Source organism: Thalassophryne amazonica, chromosome 13 (genome assembly GCF_902500255.1).
Source record: "Thalassophryne amazonica chromosome 13, fThaAma1.1, whole genome shotgun sequence".
NCBI lineage: Eukaryota > Metazoa > Chordata > Actinopteri > Batrachoidiformes > Batrachoididae > Thalassophryne > Thalassophryne amazonica.
Genome location: NC_047115.1, coordinates 93,088,731 through 93,115,814, shown reverse-complemented (window position 1 = coordinate 93,115,814; position 27,084 = coordinate 93,088,731). Strand labels below are relative to the sequence as shown.

General features: G+C 43.1%; 1 protein-coding gene across 1 annotated transcript in view; it reads left to right on the top strand.

Moving 5' to 3' along the window:
- The window catches only part of LOC117523561 (cadherin-23-like), a 157,634-nt gene that overhangs the window by 11,190 nt on the left and 119,360 nt on the right, over positions 1-27,084 (top strand). The window contains exons 5-8 of the mRNA XM_034185123.1: positions 13,616-13,718; positions 20,321-20,446; positions 20,532-20,735; positions 22,352-22,810. Coding sequence (XP_034041014.1) covers positions 13,616-13,718; positions 20,321-20,446; positions 20,532-20,735; positions 22,352-22,810 — 892 coding nt within the window. The remainder of the gene's footprint in view (positions 1-13,615; positions 13,719-20,320; positions 20,447-20,531; positions 20,736-22,351; positions 22,811-27,084) is intronic.

Genomic DNA, 27,084 nt, shown 5'->3' with positions numbered 1-27,084 from the left:
ATCAAAGACAGTCTGGAGTTACCTGTAAGTCAGCGGTGTCCAAACTATTCCAGAAAGGGCCGAGAGGGTGCAGGTTTTCTTTGCAGCCACTGACTCCAGCAGGTGATTTCACTGATTAACATCACTTTGAGAAGGTGGGATGAGTTCATCAGTGAAATCACCTGCTGGAGTCAGTGGCTGCAAAGAAAACCTGCACCCTCTTGGCCCTTTCTGGAATAGTTTGGACACCACTGCTGTAAGTGCTGTGACAGTTAGACGACGCCTGTGTGAAGCTAATTTATTTGCAAGAATCCCCCACAAAGTACCTCTGTTAAATAAAAGACGTGCAGAAGAGGTTACAATTTTCCAAAGAACACATCAACTGGCCTAAAGAGAAATGGAGGAATATTTTGTGGACTGATGAGAGTAAAATTGTTCTTTTTGGGTCCAAGGGCCGCAGACAGTTTGTGAGACGACCCCCAAACTCTGAATTCAAGCCACAGTTCACAGTGCAGACACTGAAGCATGGTGGTGCAAGCATCATGATATGGGCATGTTTCTCTTACTATGGTGTCGGGCCTATATATCGCATACCAGGTATCATGGATCAGTTTGGATATGTCAAAATACTTGAAGAGGTCATGTTGCCTTATGCTGAAGAGGACATGCCCATGAAATGGGTGTTTCAACAAGACAATGACCCCAAGCACACTAGTAAACGAGCAAAATCATAGTTCCAAACCAACAAAATTAATGCCTCGCAGATGTGAAGAAATCATGAAAAACTGTGGTTATACAACTAAATACTAGTTTAGTGATTCACAGGATTGATAAAAAAGCAGTTTGAACATAATAGTTTTGAGTTTGTAGCGTCAACAGCAGATGCTACTATTATTGTGAACACCCCCTTTTCTACTTTTTTTTGCTAATAGCCCAATATCCTAGCCTTAAGAGTGTGCATATCATGAATGCTTGGTCTTATTGGATTTGTGAGAATCTACTGAATCTACTGGTACCTTGTTTCCCATGTAACAATAAGAAATATACTCAAAACCTGGATTAATGTTTTTAGTCACATAGCACTACTATTATTCTGAACACTACTGTACATTTGTCCAACATCTATTTGCTCTGCTGCTGTGGGAGTGCGATGTGGTGTCACAGTCTCCACGTGCTCGCACTGTGCTCGTACCACAGGATCATTCACGCCTCTCAGACCATGTGTCCTTCCTGACAGCAGGTGGAATTTTTAGCAGTTCCCCAATTTGTTGTTTTTTCAGTTTTTCGGCCAGTTCCTGCTTCTTTCGTCCAACTTTGTATTATGTGTGAAGGGGCCATTATGGTTTGTTTATGAGCAATTCACACAAGAGCAGATTGTGACACCCAACCCCAATCTCCCCTAAGATCGGCCTTTAGCGTCAAAGACAAATTACTGAAAGGATCACAGATATGTTACACCTCTACCTTCAGAGCTAGTCAACTTACCAGAGGGAAAACCAGAAGCTTTAGGTGTGGTAAGCATTTGAATGCACTTTGAATTTTAAGGATGTCATTTCTTCAGAAATATTGCAGCCATTCTGCTTTGCATACACCTCCTCCTGTCAGACCGCTGCAGTGACGCAGTGTAAACCCTGAGGAGCACTTGGTCAGAAGTCCACTTTGGAGCAGAGCATGCGTTTCTTGATGGAGAACTGGGAGTTTCATCAGGAATGGTATTTTGACTGGCGCTTGTGCCATTAAAGTTTCTATGTGTATGTGGACCTGATCTGCTGTGGAGACCCTGAGCAACCATTAGCAGCTAGTAGTAAAAAAAAACTGCAGTGTCAGTTGGTGGTTTGCACTGGGTGTGTACACTTTGGTTTCTGTTGTGGTTTTAGTTATGTTGAAGAATATTCTGTATTGTTTATATTACAGCACAACATTTTCGTTCTAAGAGTCTTCTCTAACCATGTCTGATTGTTTAACTAGCTGGATAAGCTTTTTCAAGCACAAAGAGTGAGGCCAGTATACCATGATACCCAGTGGTGGGCACAGATAACCAAAAAATTAACTTTGATAATGAGATAACTGAATAGTTATCTTTTATAAAGCTAAATTGATAAACCACCCAAAAATGTATCGGAAGTTATAGATAACTGATAAAGTCCAGAATTGTCTTCGGTACACTTGCAACTACTAACAAGCTGATTTTGAGTTTTAACACCACGATCGCTTCTGGTAGCATCAAAAGCGACGACAAACCCAAACGAGTCAGCACTTCTGTCTTTGAACATCCTGCCCCCTACTGGAAGCTCCTGTTTACTACATGGCTTCCAGCACAGAAGCAGCTGAGAGGAGCCACGAAGCTCAACTCTGTACTCAATCACAATGCTGCCGTCAGGCTGAGGTCTTGGAAAATAAAGCAGTGCTGAGTTATGGTTTGGTGTATAAATAAAATGAATACTGATAGAATAACTCCTTTAATGTCAATTCTGTAATTTGCACAAAGTTAAGGATTCAAGGATTCAAAGGATTCAAAAGAATTTTATTGTCATATGCACAAAAGAACATGTTCCCTGCACAATGAAATGTGTCTACTGCATTTAACCCATCCTAATTGCCAATTAGGAGCAGAAGTCGCCATTAGGCGCCTGGGGACCAGCTCCACATCCCTACCTTGGTCAACAGCAGGGCTGAGCAAACCAAGACCGACCCATAACAAATGACACACACATAACACACAACACACATAGGCCGGCCTGGTACATAAACATATATAAAAAGCACACACGAGGGAAGAAAGAGAAAAAAAACCCTCATAGCTGCTGCGTTACACAGCAGCAATGAGGGAAAAAACCCCCATCAATCAATCAATCAATCAATCAATTTTATTTATATAGCGCCAAATCACAACAAACAGTTGCCCCAAGGCACTTTATATTGTAAGGCAAGGCCATACAATAATTACGTAAAAACCCCAACAGTCAAAACGACCCCCTGTGAGCAAGCACTTGGCAACAGTGGGAAGGAAAAACTCCCTTTTAACAGGAAGAAACCTCCAGCAGAACCAGGCTCAGGGAGGGGCAGTCTTCTGCTGGGACTGGTTGGGGCTGAGGGAGAGAACCAGGAAAAAGACATGCTGTGGAGGGGAGCAGAGATCAATCACTAATGATTAAATGCAGAGTGGTGCATACAGAGCAAAAAGAGAAAGAAACACTCAGTGCATCATGGGAACCCCCCAGCAGTCTAAGTCTATAGCAGCATAACTAAGGGATGGTTCGGGGTCACCTGATCCAGCCCTAACTATAAGCTTTAGCAAAAAGGAAAGTTTTAAGCCTAATCTTAAAAGTAGAGAGGGTGTCTGTCTCCCTGATCTGAATTGGGAGCTGGTTCCACAGGAGAGGAGCCTGAAAGCTGAAGGCTCTGCCTCCCATTCTACTCTTACAAACCCTAGGAACTACAAGTAAGCCTGCAGTCTGAGAGCGAAGCGCTCTATTGGGGTGATATGGTACTATGAGGTCCCTAAGATAAGAAGGGACCTGATTATTCAAAACCTTATAAGTAAGAAGAAGAATTTTAAATTATATTCTAGAATTAACAGGAAGCCAATGAAGAGAGGCCAATATGGGTGAGATATGCTCTCTCCTTCTAGTCCCCGTTAGTACTCTAGCTGCAGCATTTTGAATTAACTGAAGGCTTTTCAGGGAACTTTTAGAACAACCTGATAATAATGAATTACAATAGTCCAGCCTAGAGGAAATAAATGCATGAATTAGTTTTTCAGCATCACTCTGAGACAAGACCTTTCTAATTTTAGAGATATTGCATAAATGCAAAAAAGCAGTCCTACATATTTGTTTAATATGCGCTTTGAATGACATATCCTGATCAAAAATGACTCCAAGATTTCTCACAGTATTACTAGAAGTCAGGGTAATGCCATCCAGAGTAAGGATCTGGTTAGACACCATGTTTCTAAGATTTGTGGGGCCAAGTACAATAACTTCAGTTTTATCTGAATTTAAAAGCAGGAAATTAGAGGTCATCCATGTCTTTATGTCTGTAAGACAATCCTGCAGTTTAGCTAATTGGTGTGTGTCCTCTGGCTTCATGGATAGATAAAGCTGGGTATCATCTGCGTAACAATGAAAATTTAAGCAATGCCGTCTAATAATACTGCCTAAGGGAAGCATGTATAAAGTGAATAAAATTGGTCCTAGCACAGAACCTTGTGGAACTCCATAATTAACCTTAGTCTGTGAAGAAGATTCCCCATTTACATGAACAAATTGTAATCTATTAGATAAATATGATTCAAATCACCGCAGCGCAGTGCCTTTAATACCTATGGCATGCTCTAATCTCTGTAATAAAATTTTATGGTCAACAGTATCAAAAGCAGCACTGAGGTCTAACAGAACAAGCACAGAGATGAGTCCACTGTCTGAGGCCATAAGAAGATCATTTGTAACCTTCACTAATGCTGTTTCTGTACTATGATGAATTCTAAAACCTGACTGAAACTCTTCAAATAGACCATTCCTCTGCAGATGATCAGTTAGCTGTTTTACAACTACCCTTTCAAGAATTTTTGAGAGAAAAGGAAGGTTGGAGATTGGCCTATAATTAGCTAAGATAGCTGGGTCAAGTGATGGCTTTTTAAGTAATGGTTTAATTACTGCCACCTTAAAAGCCTGTGGTACATAGCCAACTAACAAAGATAGATTGATCATATTTAAGATCGAAGCATTAAATAATGGTAGGGCTTCCTTGAGCAGCCTGGTAGGAATGGGGTCTAATAGACATGTTGATGGTTTGGATGAAGTAACTAATGAAAATAACTCAGACAGAACAATCGGAGAGAAAGAGTCTAACCAAATACCGGCATCACTGAAAGCAGCCAAAGATAACGATACGTCTTTGGGATGGTTATGAGTCATTTTTTCTCTAATAGTTAAAATTTTATTAGCAAAGAAAGTCATGAAGTCATTACTAGTTAAAGTTAAAGGAATGTGAAGATCTTCTAAATTAGTGAGACGCCATTTCCTCTCCAACTTACGGGTTATCTGCTTTAAGCTGCGAGTTTGTGAGTTATACCACGGAGTCAGACACTTCTGATTTAAAGCTCTCTTTTTCAGAGGAGCTACAGCATCCAAAGTTGTCTTCAATGAGGATGTAAAACTATTGATGAGATACTCTATCTCACTTACAGAGTTTAGGTAGCTGCTCTGCACTGTGTTGGTATACGGCATTCGAGAACATAAAGAAGGAATCATATCCTTAAGCCTAGTTACAGTGCTTTCTGAAAGACTTCTACTGTAATGAAACTTATTCCCCACTGCAGGGTAGTCCATCAGAGTAAATGTAAATGTTATTAAGAAATGATCAGACAGAAGGGAGTTTTCAGGGAATACTGTTAAGTCTTCAATTTCCATACCATAAGTCAGAACAAGATCTAAGATATGATTAAAGTGGTGGGTGGACTCATTTACATTTTGAGCAAAGCCAATTGAGTCTAATAATAGATTAAATGCAGTGTTGAGGCTGTCATTCTCAGCATCTGTGTGGATGTTAAAATCGCCCACTATAATTTATCTTATCTGAGCTAAGCACTAAGTCAGACAAAATATCTGAAAATTCACAGAGAAACTCACAGTAACGACCAGGTGGACGATAGATAATAACAAATAAAACTGGTTTTTGGGACTTCCAATTTGGATGGACAAGACTAAGAGTCAAGCTTTCAAATGAATTAAAGCTCTGTCTCGGTTTTTGATTAATAAGCTGGAATGGAAGATTGCTGCTAATCCTCTGCCTCGGCCCGTGCTACGAGCATTCTGGCAGTTAGTGTGACTCGGGGGTGTTGACTCATTTAAACTAACATATTCATCCTGCTGTAACCAGGTTTCTGTAAGGCAGAATAAATCAATATGTTGATCAATTATTATATCATTTACTAACAGGGACTTAGAAGAGAGAGACCTAATGTTTAATAGACCACATTTAACTGTTTTAGTCTGTGGTGCAGTTGAAGGTGTTATATTATTTTTTTCTTTTTGAATTTTTATGCTTAAATAGATTTTTGCTGGTTATTGGTGGTCTGGGAGCAGGCACCGTCTCTACGGGGATGGGGTAATGAGGGGATGGCAGGGGGAGAGAAGCTGCAGAGAGGTGTGTAAGACTACAACTCTGCTTCCTGGTCCCAACCCTGGATAGTCACGGTTTGGAGGATTTAAGAAAATTGGCCAGATTTCTAGAAATGAGAGCTGCTCCATTCAAAGTGGGATGGATGCCGTCTCTCCTAACAAGACCAGGTTTTCCCCAGAAGCTTTGCCAATTATCTATGAAGCCCACCTCATTTTTTGGACACCACTCAGACAGCCAGCAATTCAAGGAGAGCATGCGGCTAAACATGTCACTCCCGGTCCCATTGGGGAGGGGCCAAGAGAAAACTACAGAGTCCGACATTGTTTTTGCAAAGTTACACACCGATTCAATGTTAATTTTAGTGACCTCCGATTGGCGTAACCGGGTGTCATTACTGCCGACGTGAATTACAATCTTACCAAATTTACGCTTAGCCTTAGCCAGCAGTTTCAAATTTCCTTCAATGTCGCCTGCTCTGGCCCCCGGAAGACAATTGACTATGGTTGCTGGTGTCGCTAACTTCACATTTCTCAAAACAGAGTCGCCAATAACCAGAGTTTGATCCTCGGCGGGTGTGTCGCCGAGTGGGGAAAAACGGTTAGAAATGTGAACGGGTTGGCAGTGTACACGGGGCTTCTGTTTAGAACTACGCTTCCTCCTCACACTCACCCAATCGGCCTGCTTTCCCGGCTGCTCTGGATCTGCCAGAGGGAAACTAACGGCGGCTAAGCTACCTTGGTCCGCACCGACTACAGGGGCCTGGCTAGCTGTAGAATTTTCCACGGTGCGGAGCCGAGTCTCAAATTCGCCCAGCCTGGCCTCCAAAGCTACGAATAAGCTACACTTATTACAAGTACCATTACTGCTAAAGGAGGCCGAGGAATAACTAAACATTTCACACCCAGAGCAGAAAAGTGCGGGAGAGACAGGAGAAGCCGCCATGCTAAACCGGCTATGAGCTAGTAGCTGCGCTAAGCTAGCTGATTCCTAAAAACACACAAAGTGAATAATGTGTAAATAATTTAGAGGTGATTCAGCAGAGGGAATGCTTTAGTTAAGGCACGTGAAGATTACACTGTGAAACAAATCGTTATCTAGGTAACTAGATCAATCTAACTGTGCAGATTAAACAACTAACAGATACAGCAAAACACCGCTGTGCTCCGGAACAGGAAGTGATACAATACCGCAGTGAGAGCCAACCACCAGTAGAGGCAAGCAAGAGCTGTCAAAAAGTACCCCATCAGCACAGAAAAACAATAATCACACAGACAAACAAAGACGCAGGACGACAGCCGAGATTTGAAGGTCCAGTTTATCAGAACAGAACTCCGGAGGCAGCCTGTTAGGCACCGTCAACGGCCTTGTCCGACAATCCTGGAAGGGGGAAGGGCTCAGCCCTGAGCAGTCCACTGTCCACAGTCAACGTCAGAGCTGGAGAAGCTGAGGGGAGGGGGATGACCAGGGAGGGAGGCTTAAGTGTTGATCTTCTTGAGGAGGTTTTTTATCACAGCGGCCTTGAAGTGCAGCTGTGTTTGGGGAAGCCAAATGAATATCCAGATTAGCAGACGCCTGAAAGATTCCACAGTTCTGAGAACAGAGTGGCTCTCAATACATCTGAATGTAGGATGTTGTCTTTACTGATGGTCAAAGCGGGTTTCCAGAGCTGCAATCCTGCCCGAGATGTTTTCCAGCGTGCGGTTAACACCCGCCGACTGCGCAGCCACTGCCTTCCCAATCGAATCAGTCATGTAGGACAGCCTGGACGGCCCAATTAATGCTGCCTCCACTTTCTTAATATTCCGGTAAACCAGCGCCATGCCCGCTCCACACAGCAGAAAGCCGGTCACCACCAAGCCAAATATATACACATCTTCGACGTCCTCCACAGAAAGCGTGTAAAGGCACATGATCTGCCATCTCGTCCACGAGTCCATCACGTAACCCATCACATGCGTCCCAGCAGGACAGGTCGGGTCCTCCACCCCCGAATGTCTTGTGGAAAAAATAGTGTCAGTTGCGTTCAGAGACCACTTTAACAGATCCATTTTTGTCGTTTTCCAGAAGAGCAAAGCTGCAGCCTCACAGAAACACACCACAGAAGCAGGAAAGATAAGGAGGGAGGGAGAAGAGAAAAATGCGTCCGTCTCGGCCGAGTGCAAGCAATTATATTCTGGTTGGCCATCCTGAGGGTATCCTGCTGCTGAAGCGCTACAAGCATCCAACCTCTTGCAATGTGCCTGTGCAAACACCGCAGACCTGTCTTGTAATTTTATTTTTTTTTTAACTTTGATGTCTCCCATCGCGAGTTTTTGTAAAAAATAAGAAATGTAAATTATATTTGAAAAAAAGCTTCGGTTTACATTTTGCTTCTGGAAACACAAGTCCGATGTGGTTTTTGAACGTACATTGTGTGTGTGAGAACATAAATCGTGCGCTCTGAACTTTTACACCATACAGTTCTGTGGTACACTTTGAGCTGGAACCGAGTACATTGATTGAAAATATACAGTGTCTGCCCAGCTTCAGGACGAATACTGCCATGAACACTACTGGCCAATAGATGGCAGTAGAGACCGTGAAAACCTGCCAAAACAAAATTCCAGATCATCTGTGTCTGCTATGTTTAAGATGTGTGGAATTTAATAAACGCAAACACAATAATGTCTATTAACCCAGAGAATATATTCACGAGAGTTTTAGGTACTAGAGTTTAATGCTGTTGTCCGTGGAGCCTTAACAGAGTGTCTGAAATGCATGTGTCCTGTTGTGAACATACTGAGATTACCCTATCATACCCATAATGCACCTGGACACAGCATGTCCACACTAAAACCTTAAAAATTAGCGCATTACTTTAAAACTAAAACATATATCTGATATTTTCACTTCATAAAACTTCAGACGCGACGTTAATTTAAATAACTTGTTCGAAATTAGTTTGGTTAAAATTTGAACCATAAGTTAAAAATGTATGCCTCTGGATGACTTGGGTGATAATGCCAGCATATCAGTATGGGGTTAAAGAAAATTAGTTTTTTTTTTTTCTTTTTTGTGACCAGTTCTCCTTTGCCTGCAGAGGACAGAGCGGTTTCTTCTAGCAGCAGCTCTCCTCTGTTTGCAGAGGGTAGAACTACACATCTGCTACAAAAGGTAGGTGCTCAACTGATTTTAAATTTTATGAATTTTTGTCTCTGTTCAGATTTGTTTACCACGTTAACGGTCTAAAAATTATCAGACAAAAATTTATCGGAAGATAATTACTACGATAATGGTTTTCAAAGTTATCTTAAAAGATAATCCAATAATTAAACAATAATAATAATAATAAGATAATAAACATTATCTTCGATAATTATCGGCTATTGGAACTGTGCCCACCACTGATGTATCATTGTTTTGGCTTTGGCAAAAAAATAAAAAAAAATCCAATGCATGAACCCCACAAAATGTTCACCCCCTAAAGCAGTGGTGTCCAAAGTATTCCAGAGGGGGCTGAGAGGGGGCAGGTTTTCCTTGAACCCACTGACCTCAGCAGGTGATTTGACTGATGAACTCATCACACCTGCTCAAAGTGATGTTAATCAGTGAAATCATCTGCTGGAGTCAGTGGCTGTAAAGTGGCTTTCTGGAATACTTTGGACACCGGTGTCCTAAAGGTTAACACAATAAATGATGTCATCTTGTAAGTCTCCAGATATAAAGCGAAAATAATGAGGATAAACTTAGCATGTGGTTAACTTTCATGCACTGCATCAACAGAACATGAAGGTTTGCTTATTTAATAAACCATACACCTGCCTCTTGCTAGACATGGCTGGGCTTGTTGTCTGGAATAATCTTATCACACACATGATGGAAATTAGGAGTCAGCTGAAGTTAAATTGCAGCTTTAACTGCACATATTTTGTAGTTTCTTTTATTTTCCAAAGCCTCGGTCTGGTGGCATTTTACTGCTCAAACAACAACATTGTGAATGTGACAGATAACAGACAAACACACAAACAACAACTTATGTTCTCCACTCAGATTGCAATAGCCAATCACAGATTAGCCTTTCTGTCCATCATTTACCTGTATTTTGGCATGCTTGGAGCCAGAAAGTTATGTTGGATCCAAAAGGATCCAAAAAGGATACGCCTCATCCAATATAACTTTTCTTCATCCAATATTTCTCAATGTTGGACTCCTTACCATCCATTATTTGTATAGTATTTCTCCATGAATGACATCATCATCCACATATTACTAAGGGACATACACAGTTCTTTATGGCAGTCAGCCACCATAATATCTTCAAAAAAGAAAACACATGATACTGTATAGTGGAATAAATGAAATTGGTTCATAGTGTTTTCAAAATAAAACAAAGCATGTTCCTCTAATGGGCAGTTTTCAAGTTGCGTTGCCATCTTGAAAGTGAGACTTCCGGTTACTGAGCTTCTCGCTCACGTGTTTGGTGTCATTAGAAACACCAGCTCACCTGTCAGATTTCCAGGGAGTGAAATGGCCACTGGAGGTGAATTCCACGCCGTATCGGAAAGTAATTCTGTTGTTGTTGCTGTTAACCCATAAGGAATGAGAAGGAGTGCTGCACTAGTGTGAATATTGATGGAAAGCTGCGGTCACACGGCACCAACGAAGGACACTGAAGCCAAAACGAAACGAGAAATCTGGACTTATGTTAACTTTCAGAGACATCATTTAACCGTCGTCCAGCTTCGTTCCTGTAGCTGGCGCCATGTGAATATGCGCACAGCCGTCTGTGGTGCACAACCGTTTGTGAACGTGCAAACAGCCTCTCCACCCAGAGCTGGCATGCGAACGTGCAGAGTTCTTGTTCCTTTTTGGCTTCGGTGTCCTTCATTAGTGCCATGTGACTGCGGCTTCATTGCTAGGAAAGTTCAACGACAAAATATCAACATTCTGGGTGCAATGAAACATGTTTTCACTATTAAATAATTTCTTTGTGCGACTGACATCGTTATTCAAGCATTCAAAAGGCTATTCCTACCTCCACACAACTCCAACCACACACAAGAAAGTTTCTTGACAGTTCTTGTCTTAACCTGACAGAGTTGTGACGTCATCACTCGTGCGTAGGCGCTGTCTCGCGGCAACTTGAAAATCATGCATTCTACAAGTGTTCAACATCAAAACTCAAGTCAACTTTTAATCTGCATTTATATGAACATATTTTTGAAATTTCAAGTTTAAAGTTCAATTTTTAATTTATGTCAATAAAATAAAATAACCAAATTTTGATGAATATGAAATGCTTACGTTTGCAATGTTGGCACATAAGACCACCAGAATGCGCCACAAATGTTCCTGTAAAGTTTTTTTTTCTCTCAGATAAACAATGTAGCAAATGTGACTCACTTCATCTGTGGGAGAGGTGAGAAAAAGTGCCAAAAACAAGTTCAAAACCACCCGGGTCATGGTGAGTTCACTAGTGTATAACCAGTGTAATCACACTGTCCCACTTCATCAGTCTGATGCACTAACAGCTGAGTGAGGTTCAGTCTGACCTCCACATCAGCCTCTGGTGAAGGGCGGGTTCATTATTTGAAACCTTTGTCACGTTATAGTGTTCTTAGAGATCAAGGCCCTGAGTGCTCGACTCACCTTTTATGGTTCCATCTCAATGAAAACCACACACATGGGAGTGAATTGTGCAAATGTAGCAAGGTTCAAAGTGAACTTAAAATCTATTTCTCAGATATGTTTTGGGAGTCACGGAACACAGAAGTCACGGTTCAGTACGAGTTTGGTTGCTTTTTAATGTGTGAGCAGCAGAGAGCTGCCGTCAGACACTTCAGCAGTGTGACACAGAGCGTAGATGGAAACCTGCTGTCATTCTTGTTGGATGAATTTACTGTGCAGTACGTTAAGTGTTTTATTTGTTTGTTTTTATGTTGCATCGTCTCAAACCAGACCGCCTTCATATTTGTCAATTTTCAGTTTGTTTGATTTTGCACAAATGACAGCATATCATAAAACCTCACTGTACACATTTGAAATCATTGCACACAGTGTCGCTATCCGGCGGCCGTCTCATCCGTGACATTTTACACTAATTCATATAAAATGTCAGCTGTTGTCATAAGTTGGTGAAGTTGGCTGTCTAAACTTGAATACTGTCTGATCTCATCCAGTACTCTTTCGCTTTTAGGTTTATATTTTGGAAGAAAATGGTAAATTAACCAGTTCCACTGATCCAAAATTTCTGATTTTTATAATCCAGTCACTTGCTTTAACTGGCAACTAAGAGCTTTGTGCAACAACTAATCTCAAAAAACTAGTCAGCTAAGTGAGTTTATTTGACTAAACTAGGTTAGATTGCTTTATGAAACAGGGCCCCGGAGCTCAAAACATGTCGAGGTGGTTTTGCAAGTGAGAGAACGGAGCTACTCTGGTTAGCTGTGTAGGCTAAACCTTACCGACATGACCTCTCACATTTGCCTCGTCTTCCCTTCTCCACTGGGAACCAAACAAAACTGCACTTTTTCCAACTGCTTCAGTGATTGTAGCCGAAAACAAAACAGTACACTGTTTTCCAGTGTGAAGTTATGCTGTGTTTGTGTTGTGCAATGGTGGGTTGTCCCCAGAAGTGGTCAAATCCCACAATATCACACAGGGGTTCAAATGAGACTGGGCTGCCCTATTTTGAGTCATTGTGTGTCAGTGATGACATCAGTGCTGTAACAGTGTTTAATGTCTGACACCCGTGTGTCACTGTTCTGCATCACCATGAAAACTGTGTTTAGTGAATGAGAATGTGTTTAGAGTTTTACAAAAACAAAAAAGACTGCATTGTAAATTGTATCTAACGAGGTGGAAACGGCTTCAGGTTTTCCCAAAAGGCTTGCTTGATTCATGAAATGAGTTCAGGCCACTGAGAACTTGGTTCAGGGACTTTAGTGTTTTACCAATTCAGCAAAACTGTAACAGTGTTTCTCATAAGTGAAACAGTCTTCAGAGGTACCTCGAGCACTCAGACGCCTGACTGGGCTCAATGATTTAGTTTTTCCCAGTTGTTAAAACACATTTCTTGAAACCTCCAATGATTTTGTCAAAACCTCAAACATAAATCCAAAAATCAAGAAATCCAATTTTAATCCTGCTCAGTTTATCTGATGACATCATTCGAAACGTGTGTTCAGTTGTGAGTTGATGTATGTTAATTTTGACAGCTGTGTAGGAGTTGTGTTCACATTTTTCTGCCTGTGATTACGATGCTGCAACACAAACGTATCGCTGTGTGAAATGTGTTTAGTGACTGGGAATGTGTTTAAGGGTTAGCAAAAAAAAAAAAAAAATTGTGTCTGAGCCGCTGAACAGTGTTTGGCCAACAGTGTTGGATTGGAACAGTGACTTTGGGCCACTGAGAATTTGGATCAGAGATTGAAGTTTAGTGCTTTAGCAGCTGAGAAAAAACCTGTAGTATTACCAGGTTTTGGAGAAAGAAACTTGTCCTCGCTGATCTTCTTGTGTGTCACACCACCAGGACTCAGACCTCTTGCTGGTCACCATTCTGGATGAGAATGACAACAGGCCAATATTCACCAGGACCAGTTACAGGGCTGAGATCACAGAGAACTCTGCAGCAGGTAGGACCAAGGCTGTAACTGCACCGTCGTCCCAGTCCAGACAGTCTCACTTCACCCATACGTTTTCTCAAAAGCAGGTTTGAAGCTCAAATGGGGCCCAAATGTTGTTGTCTTGGCAATGCCTGACTCCACCTTACTCCCAGCCTACCCATGAATAGATAAAGAGTTTGAATGTAGGTAAGACCCTGTGTAAAATGCGGGAGACGATTAAAGGCCAAACACACCTTCATCTTGGAGTTCCCAAGTTTTTTGGACGTGTTTGATTAATGGATATTTTCTGTGGACTGGGAAGTGGTTTTCATAACGGGTGACTCAAGACAGTATAATAGAGGATTACCAACATATAACCATTACACCAACAGTAGACCTAACATCATCAAATTACTGATACCAGCTAATTGGGCAATGCAGTCTCGTTTGACTGCGGGCGCTAAAGGGGTAAAATATGATACATATGATGTAATTTCTATACTTCCGGGGACAAAAACACAGCACTTTCTCTGATTTTTGGGGGGGCAAATTACACACAAACAAAGTGAAAATGCAAAGAAAAAATGACGATGTGGTGGAAAGTGGACATGTGTTGCGGTTTGTTTATGACCCGGCCCTCAAAGTGTCATGGCGGTTTTGCAGGTAAGAGAATGGAGCTACTGTGGTTAGCTGTGTAGGCTAACACTTACTGACACGACTTCTCACATTTGCCTCGTCTTCTCTTCTCCACTGAGAACTGAAAAAAAACAACTTGCGACTGCTTCGGTGATTGCAGCCGAAAACAAAACATTACACCCTTTATCCATGTGAAGTTATGCTGTGTATATGTTGCATAACTGGAGCGGAGGTCCCCATAAGTGGTCAAATCCTGTGATATCACACAGGGTTCAGACGAGACTGCGCTGCCCTATTAGTGCTAACAGTTCTAATAGTACTCACTCGCTCATCTTCAACCACTTACTCCAGTTAGGGGTCACGGGGGCCTGGAGCTTATCCCAGCAGCCATGGGGCGCGAGGCGGGGTACATCCTGGACAGGACGCCGGTCTGTCGCAGGGCCACATATAGACAAACAAACACATTCACACCCACCCACACAGCTATGGATAATTTAAAGTTTACAATCCACCTAACCTGCATGTCTGTAGATGTGGAAGGAAGCCGGAGCACCCAGAAGGAACCCACAAAAACACGGGGAGAACACGCAAACTCCACACAGAAAGGCCATGTGTGGGAACTGAACCCATGACCTTCTTGCTGTGAGGTACCAGTGCTATCCGCTAATCCACCGTGGTGCCAATTCTAATAGTTAGAGTGACCAGACACCCTCTTTTTCCCGGACATGTCCTACTTTTGAGACCTAAAAAATGTCCGGGGGGAATTTCAAAATCGTCCGGGATTTTGTTCAACTGCCTCAAACATAATACAGTGGTCCCTTGCTATAACGCAGTTCACCTTTCGCGGCCTCGCAGTTTCGCAGATTTTTTTAGTCCAGTTTTGCCTGTTTTTTTGTTTTGTTTTACAGTGCATTGTGTTCTGCGTCCTCATCAAGCAGCCGGTCGCAGCACCGCGAAGGGAGAGCACACGCATTGTGTTCTGCGTGTGTCTGTTTATTAGTGCCATGATAACGCCATGTTGGCGCACGTTTAGGCATGATATTGGTCCAAACCTCCAGCCCTTCCACACCTGGTCCCTTCAAAGTGTGGGTTTTCAATTCACAGATTCACAGCAGCATTTAAAGATGTCCCTTCTTTTTTTTTTTTTAAACGCAGTCCAAAAATAGACACTGCATCACAGTTCCGCAGTTGTGCGCTGTGCGCCAGGCTGCTGTCCACCTGTGCACCAGACCAGCTAGACCCGAACCACGGGTTCCTGTAGAGCTGTCTCTCTGCTCTTTCTAAGTGGCTTCCTTTCCAATCTGTGGCTTTTTTTCCCCTGGCTTTATACACAGTCATTTTTACAATGTGATTCCACTTTCAACTTTGTGTTCGTCCGTTTAATTCTGCAAAAGCACTCTTTTGCGCGCAGTGCCATTCTGCATATAGAATGAGGTGGCCGCTTTATTATATACACCTGTGGATCATTTTCACTGGAGTTATTATCTTCCATGGCTTTAAACACACATCCACTTTCACACAGTCACCCAGATTTTAAATTTGTGTTCGTCCAATATTGACTGAAAAATCAAAATCACTCTTTTGTGAGCTGGTGTTCTGCCTAAATGCTTGTTTGAAGCGTGATGATGAGTCACTGCCTCAGTGCGCACACGCAGCAGAGCACATGTGATCCATTAATTCCAGAAGTGATTAGAGGTGTTTTCAGCATCCAAGGTTTGACAGAAAATGATTATTCCACTACAAAATAATTATTTTATATAGAGTCCAACGCACAGAGCAGGTGGAATTGTGTGTGCAAGAGGAGAGCCGCTCCAAAAATAGCCTCTCAGGTCCTGCGAAGGTGCCAGGCGCACGGATAATGGACTTTTAGCAGACTCGTAAGCACCACACAAATGCCTCTAAGCCGTCGCAGTAACTCGAACACAAACTGCGCCACGCTGTTGTTGCTAAATTTTGAACTTCTTGAAATTAGCGCCACACTCAGAGAGGAGCCTCGTTAACTGAAGATAATGCCTCTGAAGATAATGCCTCTAAGAGCCACTCTGAGCCATGAAACTCCCACGATAGTTGAAGAAACCCTCTCGTAACAAAGAAAACATGCTGCGTGGCTCCTTCTTCATCCTTCATTATTCGGTGGGACCCAGGATGAAGAAGGAGTCACGCATGGGTGTGTCACGATTATTCGAAGAATGACCCACGTTTTCATCTATCATGTATCCACTATGAAGGTGCCACTATGCGGGATACCCCGCATGTGCCACGTAGCAGCCTCTAGTGAGCCACGACTGACCTGTCATTACAGCCTCGAATGGCTCGCATCAGCCACACTAAGTCACTTAAGAATCTTCTCACCCAGAAGAAAAAAGAGCGCCAACAACTACCCATAACTGTGTTTTTCACTCGGAAAAAGACACCTGCAGCGAGGAGTGACTCAGTGGAAAAAGGCGTGACAGTGCAGCGGCACCACGATGAAGAGGTGCGATCAGACAGAGGAACTGTGAAATACTGGTCAGTCACTATTAACAATTTCTTATGTGTCCAACCTCATAGGTTGCTCGTTAAAATTAAATTCGTTAGTTCTAAAAGACATAGTGTACATATGTTGTTTTGTGTTATTCGGGCCAATAAATGCAATTGTTATACAGACACCATGTCATTTGTGTCATAACATACACCAATACACCGATGAATCCCCCCCCCCAAAAAAAGGTGTCCTCCCTTTTTGGAAACCCAGATCTGGTCACCCTATAATAGTACTAGCATACGTAAATAATACTAAAATTTCACTCACTGTAAATACTGGAGCACAACTTCTTAGATAGTCCATATGTAGAATTAACAGTATATTATTTCAGATATTTATAAGAAAATGCAGTTGAGTCCACCTCTGCTGGCCTCTTCTCGCCGACACACAGCCGTCTCTCAAAGTGACCTCACCTCTCATTATTTATTACACTCTGGCTGAAAACAGCTTAAATGTATTAGTTATTTTAAAAATTGCTTCTCCTCTAGTATTAATACATATACCAGGTGCAGAAACACAAAGAGTAAATCCATCAGGAGTGTATCCAAGCAAAAGCTGCAGTTTAAGCTGTAGCAAATATCAGTACGCCCCTGCCATATTAATTAGGCAGGGGCGTGATGTCACCCGAACAGAATATTAGCCAATCAGCTGGCCACACCCTATGAACTGGACTTCTGCCAGGGGCACAGTTATGTGATGTCCAAAAATATTACAAACTCTCAAGGAGTGTAAATTTGTCCAAGATCTATGAGGGACAGTTTCTGGTTTTCTGGAGGATTGTTGTAATCTTTGTGGTTCTTTTTTGTGAATCTGTAGTGTAAGCTCTTGATCCCAAGCACCTTGTCCTTCCAGATAAGTCACTGCACAATGAAGCATAAAAAAAAAAACTTCCTACAGTTAATTTGGATGAGTCACTCGTCTTTACCGGATATTTTGTATTTATGGAAATGTGAAGTCACTGGATAGAGAAAGCGAGTGCAAGCAAAATATATCTCTCTAACTTGGTTTTGAATAGATTCCATTGATTTAAGAGATAATATTCCCATTTTACATTGGGCTCACGTACGTCAGGTCTCGGAGCTCACCTTGGTGCTGAATATTATTATCACTTTACCGGGGCGCTGCTAGGCTGGTATTTACGTCAACGCTACCTGGCTATACCCACCCCCTGTGCGTAAACAAATGACATCATAGCGTGCGCAGCCCAAGAACTGCAGAGGAAAAAAAAAACTGTCCGCAGAGGAAAAGATAAAAAGGCGAGAAGTGTGTGTTGGTCCCAATATGGATATTCCGGATGATTTTCTCATGGATAGTATGACAATGAACAGCACCCAAAGCAGCCAGCTTGATGAGGACGCACTGCCAAATTTGGAGAGCAGTGCGCGCCAGCTGACACGACAAAAGTTAAAGTGAGACAACTTTTTATGTACGCGTTACGTGTTGTGTATCTCAGTAAAAAGTGATAATAATACAATAACATGCGTTTGTCATGTGGTATGCATTTTCTGAGTCCCTCCGTCCATGCCATCGCCCAAAATGACAGATATTTGCCATCGTCTAACTCAGGCGAATATCTGTCATTTTGGGCGACTGGGTGTGGACGTTGGGTCTCTGAAAATGCATACCGCCCTCCTAAAGCATTTTACTGTATTATTGCCACGTCCATCACCCCACAGAATGGCCCTTTGTTTTGATTGGCTATCACAGAGGCCCTCACAATGCGAGCAGAACACCTCATGTCTCTCCATAATTAACTGATAATTTGACACAGATATTCCAGGACTCCCAAGGAATTCTCCTCAGGGACTTGGCACCTAATACATTTACTCGTTGATTAGATTACTGGTCAGGGTCAAGGTCTCACAGCCGCACATTAAGACCATAAACATCACAACTCCACAACAAGACTTGAACATTCATCCTCCTACAAAAATATCAGCATCACAAGATACTTTTGTTCAGTGACGTCTGTAAGGTTTTTTGACACCTTGGTCAGATCAGCTACAAGTGAAGGCAACAAGCAGTTGGCATTTGTTGTTTGTTGGACGTTACCGGGCAGCACAGGTCCTGGTTATTTGTTACACAAATAAACATTTTGTTGCCACCTTGAAATACGTCCCCCTCTGTAGTTACCAGGTTGTTTACGTTACATAAGCTACTGCACACAGTGTTGTGGCAGTAAAATGTACGTCACGCTGCTGTGCACGGTCTTCACTGGGATTGGCAGTTGTCGCATCATATCACTCAGTATTTGCATAACACAGACTTCTTGAGTACCAGGGCTGTCCATAAAGTATAGGTCCTTTTTATTTTTTTCAAAAACTATATGGATTTCATTCATATGTTTTTACGTCAGACATGCATGAACCCTCGTGCGCATGCGTGAGTTTTTCCACGCCTGTCGGTTGTTCATTCGCCTGTGAGCACTCCTTGTGGGAGGAGTCGTCCAGCCCCTCGTCGGAATTCCTTTGTCTGAGAAGTTGCTGAGAGACTGGCGCTTTGTTTGATCAAAATTTTTTCTAAACCTGTGAGACACATCGAAGTGGTCTCGCACTGTGGGAAGTCCTTAAAGCGACAGTGTCACCTCAAAATCTCTCATCAGCCGTTAAAATTTTCACTGAAAACGAGCTTAATTTTTCGAACCATGTCCACTTCGATGTGTCTCACAGGTTTAGAAAAAATTTTGATCAAACAAAGCGCCAGTCTCTCAGCAACTTCTCAGACAAAGGAATTCCGACGAGGGGCTGGACGACTCCTCCCACAAGGAGTGCTCACAGGCGAATGACGTCACCGACAGGCGTGGAAAAACTCACGCATGCGCACGAGGGTTCAAACATGTCTGACGTAAAAACATATGAATGAAATCCATATAGTTTTTGAAAAAAATAAAAAGGACCTATACTTTACGGACAGCCCTCGTACGTTTGCCCGCCTAGCTGATGGCATAGTGGCCACTTGTCTCTTGGCGCTGTAAAACACTCTCTCTGATTGATCCTGAATGGCAGCTCGTTGATTTTCCGCTGTCTCTTGTAGTTAATGTGACCAAGGGGTGAGTCCAGCTCCGAGAAGCATGATGGTTGCTGCCAAAACACATGAATCTCTCAACAAGTGACGTTTGACACCCTCAAACCTGTTAACAGAGGCACTGGTCATATTTTTTGGAAAACATTTGTGCTTTATTCCAAGTAGTGTTTTCATTCAACTGGATGAGTTAACACAGCTAGCTCCTATTATATCTTCCAGGGTTATTATAGTAGCTATGACTTCCTGTGATTGTACCGTGACGATGTGGATCCACTTTTACTTGTCTACTGCATGTTGTTTGAGATGTCTGAGTTAGCTTCACTTTAGATTTAATTTTCCCATCGTGGCTGTGAACTGAAACCTCTCCATCTATGTATACGTTAGTGAGTGGACAATCATGAGATAAAGATGATCTCACTGGACTTTTTCATATCTATCCATTCTTTAGGCAGTACTGTAACAGTGCTGAATGGGCCGGTCCTGGCTGTGGATGACGACACTGGACCCAATGCTGTAGTCAAGTATCGCCTGCTGGGAACCAGACTGGATCTCTTTACTGTAGACGCCACTACTGGTATAGTTACAACACCTTAGCAAGTTGGATCTGGGGGAGAACTTCATACTTAATGCAAGTATAAGGCATCTGTGTCTCCTTCCAGGTGTGATACATGTGAAACAGGGTGCGCAATTGGACCGTGAAGCCTTTCAGGAGCCTCGGGTGGAGCTTTTTCTGGTTGGGGAGGACATAGGAGGTTTAAACAGCAGTGTTCCCCTCACTGTCAGCATTCTGGACCAGAACGATAATCCTCCTGTTTTCAGCCCATCCAGTTTCAGCGTACGCCTCCCTGAGAACAGCCCCACTGGTGAATGTCCATCACCATCCTGTATATAAAGCGCCTAACGTATAGGTGTCTGTTCTTCTGTGTGTGCGGGGGGATGGGTCTGTAGCCTATTATGGGTAAAGAGGTTGAGCAATTGAACAAATGAAGCCCAAACACCTGCAAGCTCAGCTAATATCCTGACCTCAGTTCAGGTGTTTGTTATCAGTAGTTCTCATAACCATTTTGCTTTGATGTGGCCATTAAAAATTATGACCTGCTTATTTCTTCAGGAGTCACAGATTAACTTGCCCTAACGTCCTCAAGATTCCGATACCCGCTGCAAATGCTAATGCAGTTAACATTGTACTGATGAGATCAACTAACAGGCTAACTTTATTAAATCCTATTTTGTGGAGCTGAGTGGTGACTCTCATAACAGTGTTGGTTTGGTGTGGCCATTACAAATTATTACCTGCTTATTTCTTCAGTAATCATCATACATTAGAAACTCCTGTGGATGTTCTACCAGTCCATAGTACCCAACGTCCTCTTTTACGCCGCAGTGTGCTGGGGGGGGGGCAGCACATCCAAGAAGGACACATGCAGGCTCGACAAACTGATCAGGCAGGCTGCTCTGTGGTTTGCATGAAGCTGGACTCTCTGGTGATGGCGGCAGAGAAGAGAACACTGGACAAACTGCTGGACATTATGGACGATGCCAGTCACCCTCTGCACACCATCATCAGCAACCAGAGGAGCCTCTTCAGCCACAGACTGCTCCTTCCCAAGTGCAGGACCAACAGACTGAAAAACTCCTTTGTCCCACAGGCCATCAGACTGTACAACTCCTCACTCAGGGGGAGGAGGAGTAACAGGAAGACAGAGGACAGGAAGGAGAGGAACAGTAAGGGCCAGTAAACCAGTATTGCTCCGTATGTCTGGTATTTATATTTGTGTATTCATAGTTATATTTGCAAACTGTTTTTTTGCTTTCACTTTTGATACTCTGTGTGCTGCTATACAATGCTGCTGAAACCTCAATTTCCCTGAGGGAGTCTCCCCAAGGGATTAATAAAGTTCTAACTAATGTAATCTAATTAGCATATATTGATACATACAGAGAAGGGAGAATTATAGGAAAATTACCCATATTGTACTGCTTAATACTCATATATATATCTTTTTTTCAATCCTGCATCTGAATGATAATCACTTACTGTGTGTAGTGGGGTGGTTGAGAAAGGTATCCTTATGACGCCATTATGATGTCATCAAGTATGGGACCTGACTCTCTTTCTGAGACAATTACATAGTTAAACAATCAAGAAATAAATTCACTTAATCAGTTCCACAAAACCTATTGCCAGTTAAGTGTTGTATTGGTATTGCTGTTAGGTGGTGTAAGTTAGATATTGACTTTAGTCTTTTTAGAGTATCTGTCTATTTTTATAATCCATAATGAATTAGTTATATTTGCACAAAGCTAAAAAAGTCATTACTTTCAAGCTCAACTCAAATTTTCTGAAAAGATTAACGAGTCAGATGCCAAAAATTAGATGGCGAACAACAACTACAATTTAATTAAGATTTAACATTTCATGATTGGTGTGGCGTTCAAGGTCATCAGAACAACACGACTGTGTTTTGTGTCCTAAAAGGTGTGGTGGTGACACAGCTGTCAGCTACTGACGCTGACTCTGGCTCTAATGGGTGGCTGGTCTATCGACTAGAAAGCGGCGCCCAAGACCGCTTTGTGGTTGACTCCCTCTCCGGTGCTGTACTTGTGGGCAACACCACGCTTGACCGAGAAGAACGTGGGTCCTACCGCTTGGTTGTCATGGCAACCGATCGCGGCACCCCTCCTTTGTCCGGCACAGCCACACTGACCATTATACTGGATGATGTGAATGACTCCCGGCCCCGGTTCATTGATCAAGTGACCACGATAAACGTCAATGAGTCCACACCGCCTGGCATGGTGGTGGCCACGATAACGGCTGAAGACCCCGACCTCCATCCCAGACTGGAATATTATATCATCTCTGTGGAAGCAAAGGATGATGGAAACAACCCAGTTGATGGTCTGCAGGAGTCCTTTGGCATTGATTTCCACACGGGTAAGACACTCAGAGTTCTGTCACCTTTAATATTTTTAACCTTAAAGTTGGGTTTTTCTCTGCAGAATGAAGAGTTTGCTTGCTGAACATATTTGAGTACAGTGTGTGAAGTTCAAACTGCTATTCCTGAGAATCACTTCAATTTTTCCCCACCATGCACTGTTTATGGATAGAATCTTTGCTTCGCTTCATTCCAACATGCCTGGTCATGCTGAGTCAGGATAGATGCTGACAAACAGGCTGGAAAAGCAGTTAACACTGACTGATCTGTTGGACTCATTCACTGATTCACATATTCTTCAAGTAATAGCACAGTCAGTATACTTAACAGTAGGAGTTAGGCTACGTTCAGTACCCTGGAAAGTTTGGAGATTCTGTTCGCTGGTTCGGGGAAAAATGCCTTGAAGGCTACACTGGACCGGAATCTTCCCTCAGACACTCGTGAGGAAATTGTGCAACCCAAGGTACCAGAGTTAACGTCACAGCCATGACAGGCCCCTTTGTGACTGGCAAAACAACGTTACTAATGTTGAAAATGTATCTTTAAATGAAGACATTATTGCTATATGTAATATATTCACATTCTACGTACAATCAGTTACCAGCACCACACAACAGCAAAGACATCTTTGATGATTTACTTTAGTCTAAAAGATAACATTAGCCTAGCTTTACTGTGATATAGGCTAAGTAGTTCACTCATTCACTCATCTTCAACCGCTTATCCGGGATCGGGTCGTGGGGGTAACAGCTCTAGCAGGGGACCTCAGACTTCCCTCTCCCATGCCACATTAACCACCTCTGACTGGGGGATCCCGAGGCGTGCCCAGGCCAGTGTGGCGATATAATCTCTCCACCTAGTCCTGGGTCTTCCCTGGGGTCTCCTCCCAGATGGACGTGCCTGGAACACCTTCCTAGGGAGGCACCCGGGGCGCATCCTTACCAGACACGGGAATCACTTCAGCTAGTTCCTTTCAATGCCTCAGCTGGCTCCTTTTTGCCGTGTGGGGTGTTTCTCTGTGCATGACAGTGCACAGGTTCCTCAGTGTTGAGTACCCCAGCGGCTGGAGAATGCCAAGGGACCACCCACATTTCACAGTGGCAGATAGATGGCTACTTTCCAGAGGTAGGGATGAGTTCAAGATCTACCTGCGTGATGCCATCTCGTAACAACTGGGCATTTCCTTGGTGGTGGATGTGGTGATGCATGGCACCAAACCTGACCTAAAATAACAACTGTACATAGTTTCCGAATTAGAGTAAGTAATCAGTGCATGTTCATCCACATTGTGTTTTAGCTGCATTGGCAGCTCAGTTGTAACATCTGCATCACAATGGGTCTGTTTTTACTCTAATCAAATTACTTAACGGCCATGTTCAGCAAGAATAAAGATTAGTTGGAATTTTCTCACTCCACAGAAACAGGTGTCATTAACCATACAGACATAGGGAGGAAATACAGTGGTATTTCGCAGGAGTTACGTTCTAAAAATAGCCCGCAATAGGTTAAATCCGCGAAGTAGTCAGCGTTATTTTTTTTACAATTATTATAGACGTTTTAAGGCTGTAAAACCCCTCACTACACACTTTATACACTTTTCTCAATCAGGCATTAACATTTTCTCACTTTTCTCTCGTGTGTAAACACTCTCAAAGTTCAAACCTTAGTAGAAAAATAAGACCAACCTGTTTTCAGGCCCAAACATTTGTTTGAGAAATAAAAATAGAACATTTTCCTATAAATAATTATGATGGCTTTTAGAACTAACAAATTTAATTTACCGATCAACCTACGAGGTTGGACACATAAGAAATTATTAATAGTGACTGACCAGTATTTCACAGTTCCTCTGACCGCGCCTCTTCGTCCTGCCGCCGCTCCGCTGTTACGTCTTTTTCCACTGAGTGACACCTCGGTGCAGGTGTCTTTTTCCGAGTGAAGAACACGGCTGGACTGGTTATCTGGCGTACCGGGCAAATCCCACCGGGCCCTCGCACATTTTGGGCCTCCTCAGGTCTGGCATTAAAAAATATATATGTATATAATTATATTTTTTATTGATTGTGATGGTAAAAAATGACACATAGAGGCCCATTGGATGCTTCTCCTGAGGCACATTGGGCTAGTCCAATGAAATTCCTTGGTTCTCGAAGGCCCGCCCCTCCCTACAGGCCCCCACCTGACCCAAGTCATCACTCAAAGTTTTGGCTATTCAGTCCGAGCTCGAGTGGAGAACGGAGAGTTGTGCGCAAAATGGAGAAGCAGAAGAGTGGAGCTGAGAAGCGAAAGGAAAAAGAAAACAGAAATTAAAAGACGACGCAGCAAAATGTGCCAAAATCACAGATATGTTTAAAACCACAAGCTCGACCTCGGGTTCGGGTAGTGGGGCTGCCGGTCCGTCATTTCAAACTAACCCGGGACCAGTGTCGAGAGCACAGGTGGTGGAGAGTGAAGAGGAGGAGGAGACGGAGACGGAGAGAGACGTGACCCAGGCAGGGAGAGATTGAGGTTAGAATTCATCTCAACACTTGCTAGTAGCTAGCCAATGTAGTGTAGCTATTCACCGCTTCCCATTTATTGCCTGAAACTAAGTCGTCATCCTGACTTTCTCAAATCAGTCACAAACATGTACCCATTTGATTTATTTTCATACACTTTGACTTCTCTTGTATTGTTGCTCCAGCATATAGAACTCTTCCATTTGTCTTGAACTGTCACAAGGACGACCTGTGCTGTGTGTCTAAAGTCAGTGCTAGTGCGTGTTAGTTATGGCATCCCCCCCTTTTCACTTTCTCAAATCCAACTAATATCTTACACTCAACAAAAATATAAACGCAACACTTTTGGTTTTGCTCCCATTTTGTATGAGATGAACTCAAAGGTCTAAAACTTTTTCCACATACACAATATCACCATTTCCCTCAAATATTGTTCACAAACCAGTCTAAATCTGTGATAGTGAGCACTTCTCATTTGTTGACATAATCCATCCCACCTCACAGGTGTGCCATATCAAGATGCTGATTAGACACCATGATTAGTGCACAGGTGTGCCTTAGACTGCCCACAATAAAAGGCCACTCTGAAAGGTGCAGTTTTATTACACAGCACAATGCCACAGATGTCGCAAGATTTGAGGGAGCGTGCAATTGACATGCCGACAGCAGGAATGTCAACCAGAGCTGTTGCTCGTGTATTGAATGTTCATGTCTCTACCATAAGCCGTCTCCAAAGGCGTTTCAGAGAATTTGGCAGTACATCCAACCAGCCTCACAACCGCAGACCACGTGTAACCACACCAGCCCAGGACCTCCACATCCAGCATGTTCACCTCCAAGATTGTCTGAGACCAGCCACTCGGACAGCTGCTGAAACAATCGGTTTGCATAACCAAAGAATTTCTGTACAAACTGTCAGAAACCTTCTCAGGGAAGCTCATCTGCATGCTCGTCGTCCTCATCGGGGTCTCGACCTGACTCCAGTTCATCGTCGTAACCGACTTGAGTAGGCAAATGCTCACATTTGCTGGAGTTTGGCACGTTGGAGAGGTGTTCTCTTCATGGATGAATCCCGGTTCACACTGTCCAGGGCAGATGGCAGACAGCGTGTGTGGCGTTGTGTGGGTGAGCGGTTTTCTGATGTCAATGTTGTGGATCGAGTGGCCCATGGTGGCGGTGGGGTTATGGTATGGGCTGGCGTTTGTTATGGATGAAGAACACAGGTGCATTTTATTGATGGCATTTTGAATGCACAGAGATACCGTGACGAGATCCTGAGGCCCATTGTTGTGCCATACATCCAAGAACATCACCTCATGTTGCAGCAGGATAATGCACGGCCCCATGTTGCAAGGATCTGTACACAGTTCTTGGAAGCTGAAAATGTCCCAGTTCTTGCATGGCCGGCATACTCACCGGACATGTCACCCATTGAGCATGTTTGGGATGCTCTGGACCGGCGTATACGACAGCGTGTACCAGTTCCTGCCAATATCCAGCAACTTCGCACAGTCATTGAAGAGGAGTGGAGCAACATTCCACAGGCCACAATTGACAACCTGACTCAACTCTATGCGAAGGAGATGTGTTGCACTGCATGAGGCAAATGGTGGTCACACCAGATACTGACTGGTATCCCCCCCAATAAAATAAAACTGCACCTTTCAGAGTGGCCTTTTATTGTGGGCAGTCTAAGGCACACCTGTGCACTAATCATGGTGTCTAATCAGCATCTTGATATGGCACACCTGTGAGGTGGGATGGATTATCTCAGC